Source organism: Pseudophryne corroboree, chromosome 6, assembly GCF_028390025.1.
Source record: "Pseudophryne corroboree isolate aPseCor3 chromosome 6, aPseCor3.hap2, whole genome shotgun sequence".
Lineage (NCBI taxonomy): Eukaryota > Metazoa > Chordata > Amphibia > Anura > Myobatrachidae > Pseudophryne > Pseudophryne corroboree.
In genome coordinates this window covers 531,350,881-531,369,390 of record NC_086449.1, presented here as the reverse complement: position 1 = coordinate 531,369,390, position 18,510 = coordinate 531,350,881, and the positions used below count along the sequence as shown (strand labels likewise).

At 45.6% G+C, this 18,510-nt stretch overlaps 1 protein-coding gene and 1 long non-coding RNA gene across 2 annotated transcripts in view; one reads left to right on the top strand and one right to left on the bottom strand.

Annotated features, from left to right (window-relative positions):
- The window catches only part of LOC134932827 (uncharacterized), a 121,525-nt gene extending 119,046 nt beyond the window's left edge, over positions 1-2,479 (top strand). Inside the window, exon 4 of the long non-coding RNA XR_010179499.1 lies at positions 2,258-2,479. This is a non-coding gene — a long non-coding RNA (uncharacterized LOC134932827). The remainder of the gene's footprint in view (positions 1-2,257) is intronic.
- The window catches only part of FGD6 (FYVE, RhoGEF and PH domain containing 6), a 225,393-nt gene extending 207,218 nt beyond the window's left edge, over positions 1-18,175 (bottom strand). Inside the window, exon 1 of the mRNA XM_063927602.1 lies at positions 17,925-18,175. Within this exon, the coding sequence (XP_063783672.1) occupies positions 17,925-17,934 (10 nt within the window). The 5' untranslated portion in view covers positions 17,935-18,175. The remainder of the gene's footprint in view (positions 1-17,924) is intronic.
- Between the last annotated feature and the right edge of the window lie 335 nt (positions 18,176-18,510).

Below are 18,510 nucleotides of genomic sequence, written 5' to 3'. Positions count from 1 at the left end.
CAGCTGTTGCTGTGGTCCCCAGGTCCGATGGACCGACCCCCAAATAACTCCTTCCCTTTATACAGCAATACTTCCATCTGCCGTATGGGATCTGTATCACCTGACCACTGTCGTGTCCCTGACATCTTCTGGGAGATATGGACAACGCACTTATCTTGATGCCAGAGAGCAAATATCCCTCTGTGCATCTCACATACATATATATAGAATGCATCCTATTAAATGCTCTACATGAATAAAATATTTTCAGTCAGGGAATCCGACCAAGCCAACCCAGCACTGCATCTCCAGGCTGATGGCGATCGCTGGTCGCAGTATAACCACCGTATGTGTGTATATACTTTTTAGGATATTTTTCCAGCTTCCTATCAGCTGGCTCCTTGAGGGCGGCCGTATCTGGAGACGGTAACGCCACTTGATAAGCGTGTGAGCGCCTTATCACCCTAAGGGGTGTTTCCCAACGTACCCTAATTTCTGGCGGGAAAGGGTATAACGCCAATATTTGCTATCGGGGTAACCCTACGCATCATCACACACTTCATTTTATTTTATCTGATTCAGGAAAAACTACAGGTAGTTTTTTCCACTCCCACATAATACCCTTTCTTGTGGTACTTGTAGTATCAGAAACACGTAACACCTCCTTCATTGCCCTTAACGTGTGGCCCTAATGAGAAATACGTTTGTTTATTCACCGTCGACACTGTATTCAGTGTCCGTGTCTGTGTCTGTGTCGACCGACTGAGGTAAATGGGCGTTTTTAAAACCCCTGACGGTGTTTCTGAGACGCCTGGACCGGTCCTAATAGATTGTCGGCCGTCTCATGTCGTCAACCGACCTTGCAGCGTGTTGACATTCTCACGTAATTCTCTAAATAAGCCATCCATTCCGGTGTCGACTCCCTAGAGAGTGACATCACCATTACAGGCAATTTCTCCGCCTCCTCACCAACATCGTCCTCATACATGTCGACACACACGTGCCGACACACAGCACACACACCGGGAATGCTCTGACAGAGGACAGGACCCACTAGCCCTTTGGGGAGACAGAGGGAGAGTCTGCCAGCACACACCAAAAACGCTATAATTATATAGGGACAACCTTATATAAGTGTTTCTCCCTTATAGCATCTTTTATATATATACAATATCGCCAAAATCAGTGCCCCCCCTCTCTGTTTTAACCCTGTTTCTGTAGTGCAGTGCAGGGGAGAGCCTGGGAGCCTTCTCTCCAGCTTTTCTGTGAGAGAAAATGGCGCTGTGTGCTGAGGAGATAGGCCCCGCCCCTTTTACGGCGGGCTCGTCTCCCGCTATTTTTGAAGTTAGGCAGGGGTTAAATATCTCCATATAGCCTCTGTGGGCTATATGTGAGGTATTTTTTGCCTCTAATAAGGTTTTTATTTGCCTCTCAGAGCGCCCCCCCCAGCGCTCTGCACCCTCAGTGACTGTTGTGTGAAGTGTGCTGAGAGGAAAATGGCGCACAGCTGCAGTGCTGTGCGCTACCTTTATGAAGACTCAGGAGTCTTCAGCCGCCGATTTTGGACCTCTTCTCTCTTCAGCGTCTGCAAGGGGGCCGGCGGCGCGGCTCCGGTGACCATCCAGGCTGTACCTGTGATCGTCCCTCTGGAGCTAGTGTCCAGTAGCCAAGCAGCAAATCCACTCTGCACGCAGGTGAGTTCACTACTTCTCCCCTAAGTCCCTCGTTGCAGTGATCCTGTTGCCAGCAGGACTCACTGTAAAGTAAAAAACCTAAGCTAAACTTTCTCTAAGCAGCTCTTTAGGAGAGCCACCTAGATTGCACCCTTCTCGTTCGGGCACAAAATCTAACTGGAGTCTGGAGGAGGGTCATAGGGGGAGGAGCCAGTGCACACCACCTGATCTGGTAAAAGCTTTACTTTTTTGTGCCCTGTCTCCTGCGGAGCCGCTATTCCCCATGGTCCTTTCAGGAACCCCAGCATCCACTTAGGACGATAGAGAAATGAATAAAGAAAATAATTTCCGCAAAAAAACTACAAAACATTATTTAGTTGTTTGCTTCCCTATTGCAAATAATGAGAAAAAAAGTTGCAACATTACGGAGGGAAAATGTACATTACTTGTTACACAAAAATACAATGCAAGAAAAAAAAAACAGTTCTAAATCTTGTTTAACTGCATTTACTGAAGTGCAGGAAAAAAAAATTCAGAAGTAGTATGTTATATATTTATCAACTGCTTTATTGTAAAATCTTCTTGTGTTATTGTGCTATTTAAAGGTAGAATCCTTATTTCCTTTTGGGTCAAGCAAGAAAGCCAAAAAGAAAAAAGCAAGAAAAAGAACGAAGAATAAATAAAAATGCACTGGTGTGCTTTCTTGCCCCACTGGGAAATTATTTACAGAGTACATTACCGGGAAAAAGTAAGCAAGTTGCATATTACAGTAACAAACTAATGAAGAAGAAAAAATCCTCATGTTTCTTACATCACTGATTTTAATAAAAGGTTCATTATACACATTGTGGTTTTACTTCCATTTGCTGTTTAAGTGCAGGCATGAAGTGTTATTACTGTAAACAATGCAGTCACATGATAGGGCCATATGCAACATCATACATTACACCTGATGAAAAATCAATTTTTTAAAACAAATAGTATTTTATATTGCTACACTCAGATCATTTCATTCAGGCACATTAATACCTACCCAAGTGGCTCTTACAAGCTAATTTACCAACCACAGACACAATATAGTCAAAAGTCAATTAACCTAATTTTTCTAACACAGACACGCAGTTTTGGATAGAAGTATAATATGCAGAGGCAAATCATACCAACTCCACACAGCTAGCAAGCCAGTACAAATAACACTCAGGGCCCCAACAATGTTGGCACACCCACTGGGTCACTTAGGTTGGATCTCGACTTTTCTTTTAGGGTGTACGGTTTAACATTTAATATAGACTCTTCCCACTAGAGGAGAGGGAGGCGGAGGGGGGGGGGGGGGGACGATCCGCATAGGACAGTTCCGGGAGCGTTTTCAGGGTGGCTGCGTGACGTCACACACAGCCACTCAAAATAAAAAAATGGTGGCGGGCTGCGCTGACAGGGGTCAACCTTAGTTTGATGTGTCCGCAATTTTTATTGGGGACACATCGTGAGGTGGCACTACATACGATGGGCGGCTTTGCCCTGTACTGGGCGGCTCCCAGCATGTGAGGAGATGGACGCAGATCTGGCTGCATATGCAACAATCTGCTTCCATCTCTGAATTAGGTCCTATAATCCTGCAAAAGCCCTGACTTTGTGCAAGTGTACCTAGAAGAATTGATACTGTTTTTAAGAGAGGTCACACCAAATATTGATTTGATTTAGATTTCTCTTCTGTACATTCACTTTATTTTTATCAATTAACAAAATGAAACTATTAACACATCTATTTTTTAAAGCCTTCTTACTTTGCAGCATTTTTTCCACAACTGCCTAAAACTTTTGCATAGCACTGTATATAGTGAAGCTGTAGTGCCATGTAATACACAGCGTGCTAAATATAACTTTTCCATTGTGCCATGCGAGTAGTGTTTATTTTGATATAGTATGCTTTATTATAGTATGATAAGTTAGCCTGTCATGAAGTGTTGTAGCCAACATAAATCTTAGCTTATTTCCCTGTCCAATCGGTGAAATGACAGTGGAGCACTGACCAGTCTTTTCGGAGGCATTGGTTAAAATGCTAATGTTTAGCTCTTTAAGGGCTATGGACATCAGCCCTGAGCCTCGAGGTTCATCTGTGTCCTGGACAGTGATTGCGGTCATTGTGACCATAGAAACAGCTCCTAAGCCCCATGATGTTTGACTGTATAACCTGTGGACGTTTCCCACACCACACTATACAGCACAGCACAGCACTGCAGCAGGTTGTTTGAGTACACATTTTAGCCTTTTGCTCATTAAGGGGAAGATGTATTAACCTGGAGAAGGCATAAGAAAGTGATAAACCAGTGATATGTGCAAGGTTGGTTAGGATCTGATTGGCAACAGCCAATCAGATCCTAACTGTTAATTTACATATTGGAGCTGATTGGCTGGTGCCTTTATCACCTTGCACATATCACTGGTTTATCACTTCCTTATGCCTTCTCCAGGTTAATACATCTGCCCCTCAGTGACAAACAGACTAAGGGGGTGATGTACTAAGTCTTGGAGAGAGATGAAATGGAAAGAATAAAGCACCAGCCAATCAGCTCCTAACCGCCATGTTACAGGCTGTGCTTGAAAAATGAGTTATGAGCTGATTGCTTCGTACTTTAGCTCTCTCCACTTTATCCCTCGCCAAGGCTTAGTACATCTCCCCCTATTTCTGTACCTGACATTCTCATACTCTCCAACATTTTACACATAAAAATCGGTACAAATCCGAAAGGGGGTGTGGCCATGGGTAAAGGTACTTTCAATGGAAGTTTGGAGAGCCAAAAATCGGTACAGACCATAAAAAAAAGGTACTGTACCTGCCAAAAAGGTACAGCTGGAGGGTATGCATTCTGACTCTGGCAAACATTTTGGTCTACCTTTATCCTTTGTTCCATCTCACTTAAAAACCTGGCTACGTCATTGATGCCATGTAGTATATGGATGCATGATTTGAAATGGATATTTGTGTTAGAAAATACAACACCAGCCACTGTAATAAAGCACTCAATGTTCAAATAAGGTTGTGGCAGTGTGCCACCTAAGCCCAAGCCACCCTCTTTAGGCATTCCCTCAAAACTCATGTCCTGCGAAAACTTTGCCATTTTACATCTTTGTCCATTAACAGCGATGCCTTTTCTAATAAGGGATATGCAGAAAAGATATGGACCAACTCCCCCCTTTCCAAGGCAGATAAGAAAGACCTAAACTAAGCAAAAACATAAAATGGGATTAATTCATCATTTGTGGAAAAGTTTTAAAATATGTATTCTGCTTAGATATGGTGTCAGTCTGGTGTATTTTGGATCAGTGCTACAAATCCGGATATTTTTTCAAATCCAGAATCTATGGCAATCAAATGTGGAAAATGCATTGGAGGCGCAATACTTTTTGAAGACATTATTATATCTTAGAATATTTCTCATTTTTATAATAAGGAATATTTTATTGGGATTATCATCAATAAATGTTGGTTATTTTTGCTAATATATCTGTCTCTTCCTATATAGTGTACTTAAAATGAACATAAATATGCATTTGAATGCTATGAAGAAACAAATTAGGGGACACAAGTAGTTAAAAAATAAGATTTTAAACCTACCGGTAAATCTATTTCTCCTAGTCCGTAGAGGATGCTGGGGACTCCGTAAGGACCATGGGGTATAGACGGGCTCCGCAGGAGATAGGGCACCTAAAAAGAACTTTGACTATGGGTGTGCACTGGCTCCTCCCTCTATGCCCCTCCTCCAGACCTCAGTTAGAGAACTGTGCCCAGAGGAGATGGACAATACAAGGCAGGATTTAGAAATCCAAGGGCAAGATTCATACCAGCCCACACCAATCATACCATGTAACCTGGAACATACATAACCAGTTAACCGCATGAACAACAACAGTAACGGTCCAAGACCGATTTCAACTGTAACAGAACCCTTATGTAAGCAACAACTATATACAAGTCTTGCAGAGTTTCCGCACTGGGACGGGCGCCCAGCATCCTCTACGGACTAGGAGAAATAGATTTACCGGTAGGTTTAAAATCTTATTTTCTCTTACGTCCTAGAGGATGCTGTGGACTCCGTAAGGACCATGGGGTTTATACCAAAGCATCCAATCGGGCGGGAGAGTGCGTATGACTCTGCAGCACCGACTGAGCAAACGCTAGGTCCTCATCAGCCAGGGTATCAAACTTGTAGAATTTAGCAAAAGTGTTTGACCCCGACCAAGTCGCCGCTCGGCAAAGTTGTAATGCCGAGACGCCTCGGGCAGCCGCCCAAGAAGAGCCCACCTTCCTAGTGGAATGGGCCTTAACCGAATTTGGTACCGGCAATCCAGCCGTAGAGTGAGCCTGCTGAATCGTATTACAGATCCAGCGAGCAATAGTCTGCTTCGAAGCAGGTGCGCCAATCTTATTGGCCGCATACAGGACAAACAGAGCCTCTGTTTTCCTAATTCTAGCCGTCCTGGCTACATAAATCTTTAAGGCCCTGACTACGTCCAGGGATCTGGAATCCTCCAGGTCACTTGTAGCCACAGGCACCACAATAGGTTGATTCACATGGAATGAAGAAACCACCTTAGGCAAAAATTGCGGACGTGTCCTCAATTCAGCTCGATCCACATGAAAAATCAAGTAGGGGCTTTTGTGTGACAAAGCCGCCAATTCTGATACTCGCCTTGCTGATGCCAAGGCCAACAACATGACCACCTTCCAAGTAAAAAATTTCAACCCAACCTTGTTAAGTGGTTCAAACCAGTGTGATTTTAGGAACTGCAACACCACGTTGAGGTCCCACGGTGCCACTGGAGGCACAAAAGGAGGCTGGATGTGTAGCACTCCCTTTACAAACGTCTGGACTTCTGGAAGAGAAGCCAATTCCTTCTGAAAGAAAATCGAGAGGGCCGAAATCTGAACCTTAACAGAGCCTAATTTCAGGCCCATATCCACTCCTGTCTGTAGGAAGTGGAGAAAACGACCCAGATGAAAATCTTCCGTAGGTGCATTCTTGGTCTCACACCAAGACACATACTTTCGCCAGATATGGTGATAATGCTTAACCGTCACCTCCTTCCTAGCCTTTATTAAAGTAGGGATGACCTCTTTCGGAATCCCCTTTTTTGCTAGGATTCGGCGTTCAACCGCCATGCCGTCAAACGTAACCGCGGTAAGTCCTGAAATACACAGGGCCCCTGTTGCAACAGGTCTTCCCTCAGAGGAAGAGGCCAGGGATCTCCTGTGAGCATCTCTTGTAGATCTGAGTACCAGGCCCTTCGAGGCCAGTCTGGGACAACTAGTATCGTCTGTACTCTTCTTTGCCTTGTGATCCTCAACACTTTTGTGATGAGAGGAAGAGGAGGAAACACGTAGACCGATTTGAACACCCACGGTGTTATCAGAGCGTCTACTGCCACTGCCTGAGGGTCCCGAGACCTGGCACTATACCTCCAAAGCTTTTTGTTGAGGCGTGACGCCATCATGTCTATTTGAGGAGTTCCCCAAAGACGTGTTATGTCTGTAAAGACTTCTTGATGAAGTCCCCACTCTCCTGGATGGAGATCGTGTCTGCTGAGGAAGTCTGCTTCCCAGTTGTCCACTCCCGGAATGAAGACAGCCGACAGAGCGCTTACATGATTTTCCGCCCAGCGAAGAATCCTGGTGGCTTCCGCCATCGCGACTCTGCTTCTTGTCCCGCCTTGGCGGTTCACATGAGCCTGTACAAAAAGAAGTAATCTGTACACAGCGCCAATAGTAAAATGCAGCCTTGGTGCACCTATAAGTGACTCCTCACACGTCACAAGAATAACCAAATAGAGAACAATATGGTACACCAAATGGCGCTAATTACAGAATGTTCACACACAAAATGAATGAATTCCTTACATCAAAGAAAGAATATATATTAAAACGGAGTTCATCTGTTCCAATCCAGTCACGGGATTTATTCAGGTGCCAAAGCCAACAGTTGGTATTATGCTTTAGGTTTCCAGCATATTTTTCTCACAACCACGGTGGATGGAAACCTTTTAAATATCCCAGAGACAAAAGGACATAGTGCAAGTATTGCCAAGCAATTTAAACGAAGATTATTTTAATAAAAAAGCACTCACAAACAACAGAGATAAAACAGCATATAAACCACTATTGTGGGTTTGAGACATGGGGCCACACATCCACGCAGTTACCCTCCCAGATCTAGATGGGGAAGCAGGTCAGAGCTCCGGACACACTGAACCGCAGTAACAGGAAGTTGCATCGGCCAAAGATCGTCCTAGATTCTGTCAGTCACCACGCCTGAAGCTTTTCGGACCTTGGTCCTTCATCAGAGGCATGCCTCTGATGAAGGACCAAGGTCCGAAAAGCTTCAGGCGTGGTGACTGACAGAATCTAGGACGATCTTTGGCCGATGCAACTTCCTGTTACTGCGGTTCAGTGTGTCCGGAGCTCTGACCTGCTTCCCCATCTAGATCTGGGAGGGTAACTGCGTGGATGTGTGGCCCCATGTCTCAAACCCACAATAGTGGTTTATATGCTGTTTTATCTCTGTTGTTTGTGAGTGCTTTTTTATTAAAATAATCTTCGTTTAAATTGCTTGGCAATACTTGCACTATGTCCTTTTGTCTCTGGGATATTTAAAAGGTTTCCATCCACCGTGGTTGTGAGAAAAATATGCTGGAAACCTAAAGCATAATACCAACTGTTGGCTTTGGCACCTGAATAAATCCCGTGACTGGATTGGAACAGATGAACTCCGTTTTAATATATATTCTTTCTTTGATGTAAGGAATTCATTCATTTTGTGTGTGAACATTCTGTAATTAGCGCCATTTGGTGTACCATATTGTTCTCTATTTGGTTCACATGAGCCACTGCTGTGACATTGTCTGATTGAATCAGAACCGGTAGGTTTCGAAGAAGACTCTCCGCTTGTCGAAGGCCGTTGTAAATGGCCCTGAGTTCCAACACATTGATGTGTAGACAGGACTCCTGGTCTGACCAAAGTCCCTGAAAATTTTTTCCCTGTGTGACCGCTCCCCATCCTCGGAGGCTCGCGTCCGTGGTAACCAGGATCCAGTCCTGAATTCCGAACCGGCGACCCTCCAGCAGGTGAGCACTTTGCAACCAGGAGAGACACTCTGGCCCCTGGGGACAGAGTTATTTTCCGATGTAAGTGCAGATGGGACCCGGACCACTTGTCCAGAAGGTCCCATTGAAAAGTCCTTGCATGGAACCTTCCGAAGGGAATGGCCTCGTAGGCCGCCGCCATTTTTCCCAGAACTGAGTGCATTGGTGAACTGACACCCTTTCCGGTTTTAGCAGGTCTCTGACCATGTTCTGGATGTCCTGGGCTTTCTCTATTGGGAGGAAGACCTTCATTTGTTCCGTATCCAGTATCATACCTAGGAACGGTAGTCGAGTTGTCGGAATCAACTGTGACTTTGGTAGATTTAGAATCCAACCATGTTGCTGGAGCACTCTCAGAGAGAGTGCCACACTGCTCAGCAATTTCTCCCTTGATCTCACTTTTATCAGGAGATCGTCCAAGTATGGGATAATTGTGACTCCATGCTTGCGCAGGACCACCATCATTTCCGCCATTATCTTGGTGAAAATCCTCGGGGCCGTGGAAAGTCCAAACGGCAACGTCTGAAATTGGTAATGACAATCCTGTACAGCGAATCTCAGGTATTCCTGATGGGGGGCATATATGGGGACATGTAGGTACGCATCCTTTATGTCCAGAGACACCATAAACTCCCCCTCCTCCATGTTGGCTATTATCGCTCTGAGTGATTCCATTTTGAATTTGAATCTTTTTATGTACAGGTTTAGGGATTTCAGATTCAAAATAGGTCTGACCGAACCGTCCGGTTTCGGGACCACAAATAGGATTGAGTAGGAACCTCTTCCCTGCTGGTGCAGGGGAACCTTGATTATCACTTGCTGTATACACAGCGTTTGAATTGCAGCTAACACTACATCCCTTTCCGATGTGGAAGCTGGTAAGGCCGATTTGAAAAATCGGCGTGGGGGCACCTCCTCGAATTCCAGTTTGTACCCCTGGGAAACTATTTCCAACACCCAGGGATTCAGGTCTGATCTGACCCAGGCCTGACTAAAAAGTCGAAGACGTGCCCCCACCGGTGCGGACTCCCTCAGGGGAGCCCCAGCGTCATGCTGTGGCTTTAGGGGCAGCCGGGGAGGACTTTTGTTCCTGGGCACCTGCCGAAGCAGGTGCTCTTTTGCCTCTGCCCTTACCTCTGACGAGGAAAGAGGATCCCCGACCTCTTTTGGACTTGTGCAACCGAAAGGACTGCATCTGATAGGGTGTTACTTTCTTTTGCTGATGGGGAATATATGGTAAAAAATTTGATTTACCTGCTGTAGCTGTGGAAACCAGGTCCGTCAGCCCATCCCCAAACAATACATCACCCTTATAGGGTAGTACTTCCATATGTTTTTTGGAATCCGCATCACCCGTCCATTGGCGAGTCCATAAGGATCTTCTCGCTGAGATAGACATGGCATTGGCCCTAGAAGCCAGCAATCCAATGTCCCTTTGAGCATCCCTCATAAATAAGACTGCGTCTTTTATATGGGCTAGAGTTAAGAATATAGTATCCTTATCCATATTATCAAATTGATCTGTCAGCTCATCTGTCCAAGCTGCAATTGCGCTACACACCCATGCCGACGCAATTGTCGGTCTTAGCACAGCCCCTGTATGAGAATAAATACACTTTAAGGTAGTTTTTTGCCTGCGATCTGCAGGGTCCTTAAGGGCCGCTGTGTCAGGAGACGGTAGCGCCACTTTCTTGGACAAGCGCGTCAGGGCCTTGTCCACAGTGGGGGGTGATTCCCAAATCTCCCTGTCCTGCTTAGGGAAGGGGTATGCCATATAAATTCTTTTGGGGATCTGCGGTCTCTTTTCCGGAGTCTCCCAAGCTTTTCCAAATAAATCATTTAATTCATGAGATGTGGGAAAATTAATAATCTGTTTCTTTTCCTTAAACATGTGTACCCTTGTGTCGGGGACCAAGGGTTCATCCTCAATATGTAACGCATCCCTTATTGCCACAATCATACACTGAATGGTTTTATTCACCCTCAAGTGCAATTTTACTTCGTCGTAGTCGACACTGGAGTCAGAATCCGTGTCGGTCGTAGTGTCTTGTGTTAAGGGACGCTTTTGAGACCCCGACGGGCCCTGTGAGTCGGTCCAATCCGAGGATTGACCCCCTGATGTCCCCCCTAATTCAGCCTTATCAAGCCTTTTATGTAAAGATGCCACACTTGCATTCAACATATGCCACATGTCCATCCAATCCGGAGTCGGCACAACCGACGGGGACACACCACTCATTTGCTCCACCGCCTCATTGGAGAAGCCTTCCGTCTCAGACATGTCGACACACACGTACCGACACCGCACACACACAGGGATTAACCTATAAGGGGACAAAACCCCAACCAGGCCCTTAGGAGAGACAGAGAGAAAGAATGCCAGCACACACCAGCGCTTAAAAACACTGGAATATATATACCAGATAGCGCTTTTTATATATATATATATATATATATATATATATATAGCCTTAATTCCCACTCACTGCGTCTCCAAAGTGCCCCCCTCCTTTTTTTTTCCAGCCTGTGAAGTTCAGCAGGGGAGAGATCAGGGAGCCAGCTTTTCTCATGCAGTTTCTGTGGAGAAAATGGCGCTGGTTAGTGCTGAGGATCAAGCCCCGCCCACCCGACGGCGGGCTTCGGTCCCAGTAAACTTATATAAAAAATGGCGAGGGATTTGTGGATTTACTGTGCCACAGCCTAATCCTGCTTATATTGCCACAAAATGAGGAATATTGCTGCCCAGGGCGCCCCCCCTGCGCCCTGCACCCTTCAGTGCCTGCTTGTGTGTGTGTACTGGGAGCAATGGCGCGGCGCGCTTACCTCATGAAGATCTGATGTCTTCTGCCGCCTATGATGTCTTCTTGCCTTCTCATACTCACCTGGCTTCTATCTTCGGCATCTGTGAGGAGGACGGTGGCGCGGCTCCGGGACGAACCCCAGGTGAGACCTGTGTTCCGACTCCCTCTGAAGCTAATGGTGACCAGTAGCGTTAGAAACAGTGCCCAACTTGACAAGCCAGCTCTGTTTCTCTCTCCTCAGTCCCACGATGCAGGGAGCCTGTTGCCAACAGGACTCCCTGAAAATAAAAAACCTAACAAAATTCTTTAAAACAGAAAACTCTGGAGAGCTCTCTGCATTGTACCCTTTCTCCTCTGGGCACAAGATCTAACTGAGGTCTGGAGATGGGGCATAGAGGGAGGAGCCAGTGCACACCCATAGTCAAAGTTCTTTTTAGGTTCCCTATCTCCTGCGGAGCCTGTCTTTACCCCATGGTCCTTACGGAGTCCCCAGCATCCTCTAGGACGTAAGAAAAAAAAATTATTGGCTCAACTATCACGTAGCAAAACTAGGAGACGTGATGTGATCATGAAAGTATAAAACCCCCAAATAGTAATCAAGTAGTAAGCAGGACTAGGCATATGGTGAAAGATGTGCTTCCTCCTACAATCTATCTGCTCATAGTGACTGAAGGAGGAAGCAGAAAGTGGTATGTGTCACATTGAACTTGCGTCACCATTACTGCAGAAAAGAAGCAGCGACAGCTGATGGGACCATTGGATAGAGGGACTGAGAAGCAAGGTGAGAACCTCATATTTACCACCACTGGAATTCATAGGTGAAGATCTCAGTTCACTTTATGATAGGAATGGACAAGGCAAGTATTTCTAGGTTAGAGGCGACCAATGAGTTCCTTGTTGGAGAAAAAGATCATTTGTGTTCAATTATGTAACAGAACGCAAACAACCAACAAAGTGAATAAGTGACAAACGTGCCAATCTGTGAAAAAAGAAAAAGTTCTTCATCCCTCAGCCCTCTTGCACTTCCTCCTCATAGGGAGTCATTCCGACCCGTTCGCATGCCACGGTTTATCGCTGAGGTGCGAACGGTTCTGGAATGCGCATGCGCGGTGGTCGCAGTGCGCGTGCGTGACGTCGCCGGGTTACGTCGCGTCTAACGAAGGAAGCGGTCGCAGAGCCGACCGCAAAGAAGATTGACAGGAAGAAGGCGTTCCAGGGCAGATCCAGACTGTTGCCTGGCGTTTTCGGGGAGTGGTAAGGAAAACGCAGGCGTGTCCAGGAGAACAGAGGGCGGATGTCCAACGTCAAAGCCGGCTCCAGCATCGCAGGGACCGTCGCACTGGGTAAGTAGGTATAGCAGGCCTAGTCTTCTTTTGCTTGAAAGCGATCGCAGCCCTGCTAAGCTAAAATACACTCCCCCATAGGCGTGTGCTAGTTGATCACAGCAGCAGCAAAAAGTTGCTGGCTGCGATCAACTCGGAATGACCACCATACTCTCCTAGATCTCCTCTGCATGACCACCTCCCTCCCTTTTATAACCTACATGACCTCCTTCACATCACTAGAAGAAAGTTTCCCACCAAAAGCAAAAGCACAATGAATGCTTACTCCTAAGGCGAAAACACATTTTCTATTTCTATAGATATAACACTGTATTTGAACTATTCTTTACACTAAAAACGACCACAAGAACTAGAACTAATGCAATATTGTAGGTAGCAATTACACATATGAAAAAAAAATCTATTTTAGAGTACCTGTCGTACAGGACCATGAATGTCCCTTTTTTCACAGTACTTCCTACTGCGTAATCTCCTGTGAGCAAGGTCTAATTGATGTCATAACACATATCCTGTAATATTGTGCCCAGGTGTACATGTGTATATGCTGATTCATATGCTGAGGTATGCTGTAAATTCCAAATAAGAACAGGTAGTGACTATGGGACTGATGTGTCAGGCAATGAAAAAAAGAGTGGAGAGGTTGCCATTAGCAACCAATCAGCTTTGAGGCAGGCATTTATCATGTACATTCTATAAAATGAAAGGCAGAAGATGGTTGGTTGCTATGGGCAACTTCTCCACTTTTTAACAGCTTGATACATCAACACCATAATTTGTTACAAGTATACCAAGATGCAGGGGTGCTTTAAGAGAGGAGGAGGCCCGTGTGCTGCCTCCTCCATTCGGGCTCCCTCCTTTATGCCGGCAGCGCTGGAGAGTCTGAGTACCAGGGGGCTCAGACTCTACTGCGCATGCACAGATCACCAGGAAAATTATGCAGCAGCCATTTTCCCAGTGATTTCTCTACTGCGCATGCGCAGAACGTGAAAATGGCCGCTGCACCATTTTCACATTGATTCCAGAGCGCTGCTGGCGTCGGCGCGGGAGTCTGGCGGGGTAAGTATTTAAAAAAAATGGGTGTAGAGCGTGTGTGGTGTGGGCCCCCTCTGGTCTCAGGGGCCCGTATGTGCCGCACAAACTGCACCCATTATAGATACGCCAGTGCCAAGATGTGCCAACTTTACAATCAAGAAAACTATTCTTTTTTATACCAATCTACGTGTGCACTATTCTCAAGTTAATAAGCACATTAAAATTATGACAAAAAAAAATAGAACCCTAAAATAGTAATAATGAGTTTCAAATAATAGGAAGGAGCATACCATATTTCTTCCACGTAAATACAAGCTACTGTACAATATATTGTACCGGTAAAACCTCACAGGAAAACAAATTAAAAACGCATAACCAAAATGCTTCTCAGTGTTTTTGTACATCTCCCAGTGCCTATGTGGAAACGAGACCTCAAATCCCATCTGCACTTTTCTGACATAATAATCACTAACAGGAGAAACAAAATACTATTACACAAGGTAAAGGTGCATACACACGAGTAGATTTTGACTATGCGATATGGACTATGCGATATTGACTACTGTATGTGCCAATTTTGACTATACTTTACTACTAGATTGTACACAATATAGTAAAAATTGACTTGCCTACACAGTCTGTCTAACCTTGCGATACCGACCCCGCGGGGGGGTGCATCGGGATCGCAAGCTGGCTAACACCTTGCAATTTGCACTAGCTTTCCTTGAGATTTTGACTATATAGTCAAAATTGCAAGGATAAATCTCACCATGTGTACACATCTTAAGTCTAAAGTCTAGAGATAAGAGGTGCCCAGCAATGCAGTATCCCTTATCACTCCCCTTCTCTGTACCTTAAGTACTCCCTAAGTTCAAGGTGGGAGTACTCTAGAGAGCAGCACATGCAGAGAGACTACACAAGCTGAACATGCACACTCAGAACCTACTCTCCACCTCTTTTCACATCAGAGCAGGTGGAGGGAGGAGCTACACTGGCATCACCAGGCTCCTATCTGAGTTATGGTATGGTGCCTGGAGGCAACGGCACACCACAACCTTTGCAGGTAATAGGATTGACCCCCTTTTTTGTGTTCGGAAATTGACCTATTTTTTTAGTTTTAGACAACTATGCAATACCGTTTTAGCTATTCTATACACTGATTGTAATCCTCAGATATTATTATAGTTTGTGTTTTCTGAAACTGCATGCCTAATCCAGTTCAGCAAATGTGCCACAATGAGGATTGTAGTTTACCTAAACATTACATGACGTGCATGACATGTCTAGATTTAACAGCTCAGCAGTAATGTCTCTGGCAAGTACTTGAAAATATTGGCAACGATGTATTGTGTTATGTTCCAGCACTGAAAAAAATGCTAAACATCTGTACAGAAACAGTCCTCCATACCTTATTTATCTCCCATTCCCATAGGCAATGGATTTATGTATTAAACCAACAGGTCAAGTGGTACTGAGCAGAGGATGCCCCACTAGTTTTTTTACCAGCACAATTACTTGAAGGAATTGTATTATACAAACAATATATGTTATGTGACGTCTATGTTCTTGTCTGTAGAAATACACATAATTTATGTTTATTCATAAACTAACAGACAGACAGCTAAAATGTCCTGGTAGTACAGATGATATAATAAAGGATAATACAAATCAGGGAACGTTCCATAACTACATAAAACAAGTGTTAAGCTGGGTACACACCTGATCGACAATGCGACCTAGCGGTAATGCAATGTAACAATATATCACATCACAGCACACCACACAATCCGTCGTATAATGACGCAATACATCATGTAACACATCAATGTCCGTGAAATCATCCCATTGGACATGCAGAACATTCAATGGGACGATGCGATGAATGACGGACAGGGCATACACAAGGTTGGACTGGCCCACAGGTGTACAGGGGAAATCTATGGAAAATAAACCAAGATTAACCCACCTGTCATTCAGAGTGGGTGGTACTGGCACACCCCTGCCTCATCCTTTATAAAGGGGGCCCTGCTCTTTGCATGTCCTCTCTAATGGTTTACCAAGTCGGTATACTGACCTCCGGGATACCGGCCACCGGGATTCCCTCCCCAACTCATGCACACGATACGATGGTTGTGCAGATTATTCTAAAGTACCCAGATCGCACCAGTGGCGGAACTACCATTGGCGCAGCAGGTGCATTGCACCAGGGGCCCATGAGGACTAAGGGGCACAGTGCTGCCAAGATCAGCAATAAGTTATCTACCCTGGCCCCTATGCAGACCATTTTGAGCAATGTTGGATGAATGGACCAGTGCAGGGAGCAGGGTGGGCCCCACGGCCTGAGAGACCTACTCCTTACCTTAGGGAGGCAGGACTGACTGTGTGTGATGGACTGATAGGGGAGTCCTGCCACCTATCATCTCAGATGATTACAGCCATATACTGCCTCTAATTACAAGACAGCTACATTTTTTCTGTTTCACTTCTATGTGCAAATTAAAAGGCAGCTCACAACCGTGTAACTGGCACTGTCAGAGTCTGCCTGACTGAGTGCCAAACTGAGGAAAGCACAAGGGGTTGGGGCCCCTGTCACTAGTCCCACCAAGGTACATGCCTCCTGTTCCGCGCAGGACATTGTGTTTGTACCATTGTTACCCACTGCCTCTCCATCACCCATTGACTACCCCTGTCACTTACTGCCTCTCTCAGTCACCCTCTGCCTCCCCTTGCATTCCATTGTCACCCTCTGCCTCTCTACAGTGTGCCCACCACCACCTCCCTCTGCCTTACACTGTCACTCTATGCCTCTCCTTGTCCCCCATTGCCGTGTGGCATATTGTGAACTTGGGTTGGGATGGAGGAGGGGGGCCCAAATTATATTTTTGGACCTGGGCCCACCACTCACAAGTTCCACCACTGGATCGCACGATATATCGTAGCGTGTACCCAGCTTTAGTTTTTGCACAGTACTTGGCCATGTTACATATACTCCGCTACACTAATAAGTGCATATTTGCGCAATGTTTTGTAGGGAAATGTAGCAATGACTGGAGTGTCACTAGCAAACTACAGTCTGAAATATGTTAAATAAACATCCTGTCACTGGGCCACAAGTTTGCATTCAAAGGAAATACACTTCACCTTTCAAATCTTCCATGATATAGACAGTGAATAATGCTAAACATTTCCTTCCCGAAGGCACTGTATTGCCTGAAGTGCCTATCACTGTTTTACAGAATGCCCAATATGAGGTACCGTACGCCAATTTGTAGGGTAAAAAAAATAATTGTGGTCATAAATGGAAGCTAGTTTTGATTAGGGACTGAATTCATTCTACAAATGTGAAAAGCATGTGCACATAATTAGTGACCTGGATATATACCCATATGGCTGATGCCCCGTTAGTGAACGCGCTCCACATGCAGCATTAGCAGAATCGGAAGAATATGTACAGTAAATGCATCCTAAACTCGAGAAAATAATATTTAAAAACAAAATAAATAAAAAAATTAACACGTTCTTTCTGACACGTCCTCTCAGACTTTATATGTGTGGCCACTAGTTACATTTGTCAGCTCTGGGGCACAGACACAGCACTATAGAGGAACTATCAGGCAGTTGTATATTTAATATGGAAAGTCATCAAGCAGCGAACAGGAGCCAAGTATACTGAGGACAGTACAGCGGGATCAGCAGCACAGCCCGGGTACAGGCACACAGACAGCAGCCGGGCGCATATAGAATGTATGGGAATACAACACTCTCCGTATAAGGACCGATGCGTGCATGACTTCTCGATACAGAGTTGTGCAGTGTCCCGCACAAACACCCGTAGCCACAGAGACCACCATGCACACACATCCTCAGGAGTCAGCACAGACTCATCATCCCCAGAGTGTGAGAACGGAAAATCCCCTGTCCCGGAGCACAGGCGTCTTTCCTGCCGGACACAACTCACCAGAACTCATGTTCTTCCATCCAACTCGGTTTTTAATCCATACTAATCTGCTGGCAGTGCCTAGGGGTGGCGTGAGGGTCAGGGGGTCCCCCGGTGCAGCTCAGTGTATCTCCGTTCTGTGCCCCAGTTGTCGGACAAGGGGCCGCCCGGCTGAGTTGGGAGCAGCGGCTTCTCCCACTATGGTAAGAAGGGAGGATGAGGGGAGTGTCGGTACGACGTCACAGGCAAACAAAAGCATGAATGTGAGACACTGCCAGCACCTATACACTCCACTGCTAGGACCTATGCACTGCCAGCACCTATGCAATTCACTTCCAGAACTTCTATACTGCACAGCCATCATGCAATACACTGCCAAAACCATTACACTGCACTGCCACTGCCAGTACCTATGCACTACACTGCCTGTGTCTAGTCTATACACTCCACCTTCCAGGACGTTTACACTGCACAGCCATCACCTATACACTCCACTTTCAAGACCTATATACTGCACAGCCATCATACAATACACTGCCAACACCATTAGACTGCAGTGCCAGTACCTATGCACTACACTTCCAGGACGTTTACACTGCACAGCCAT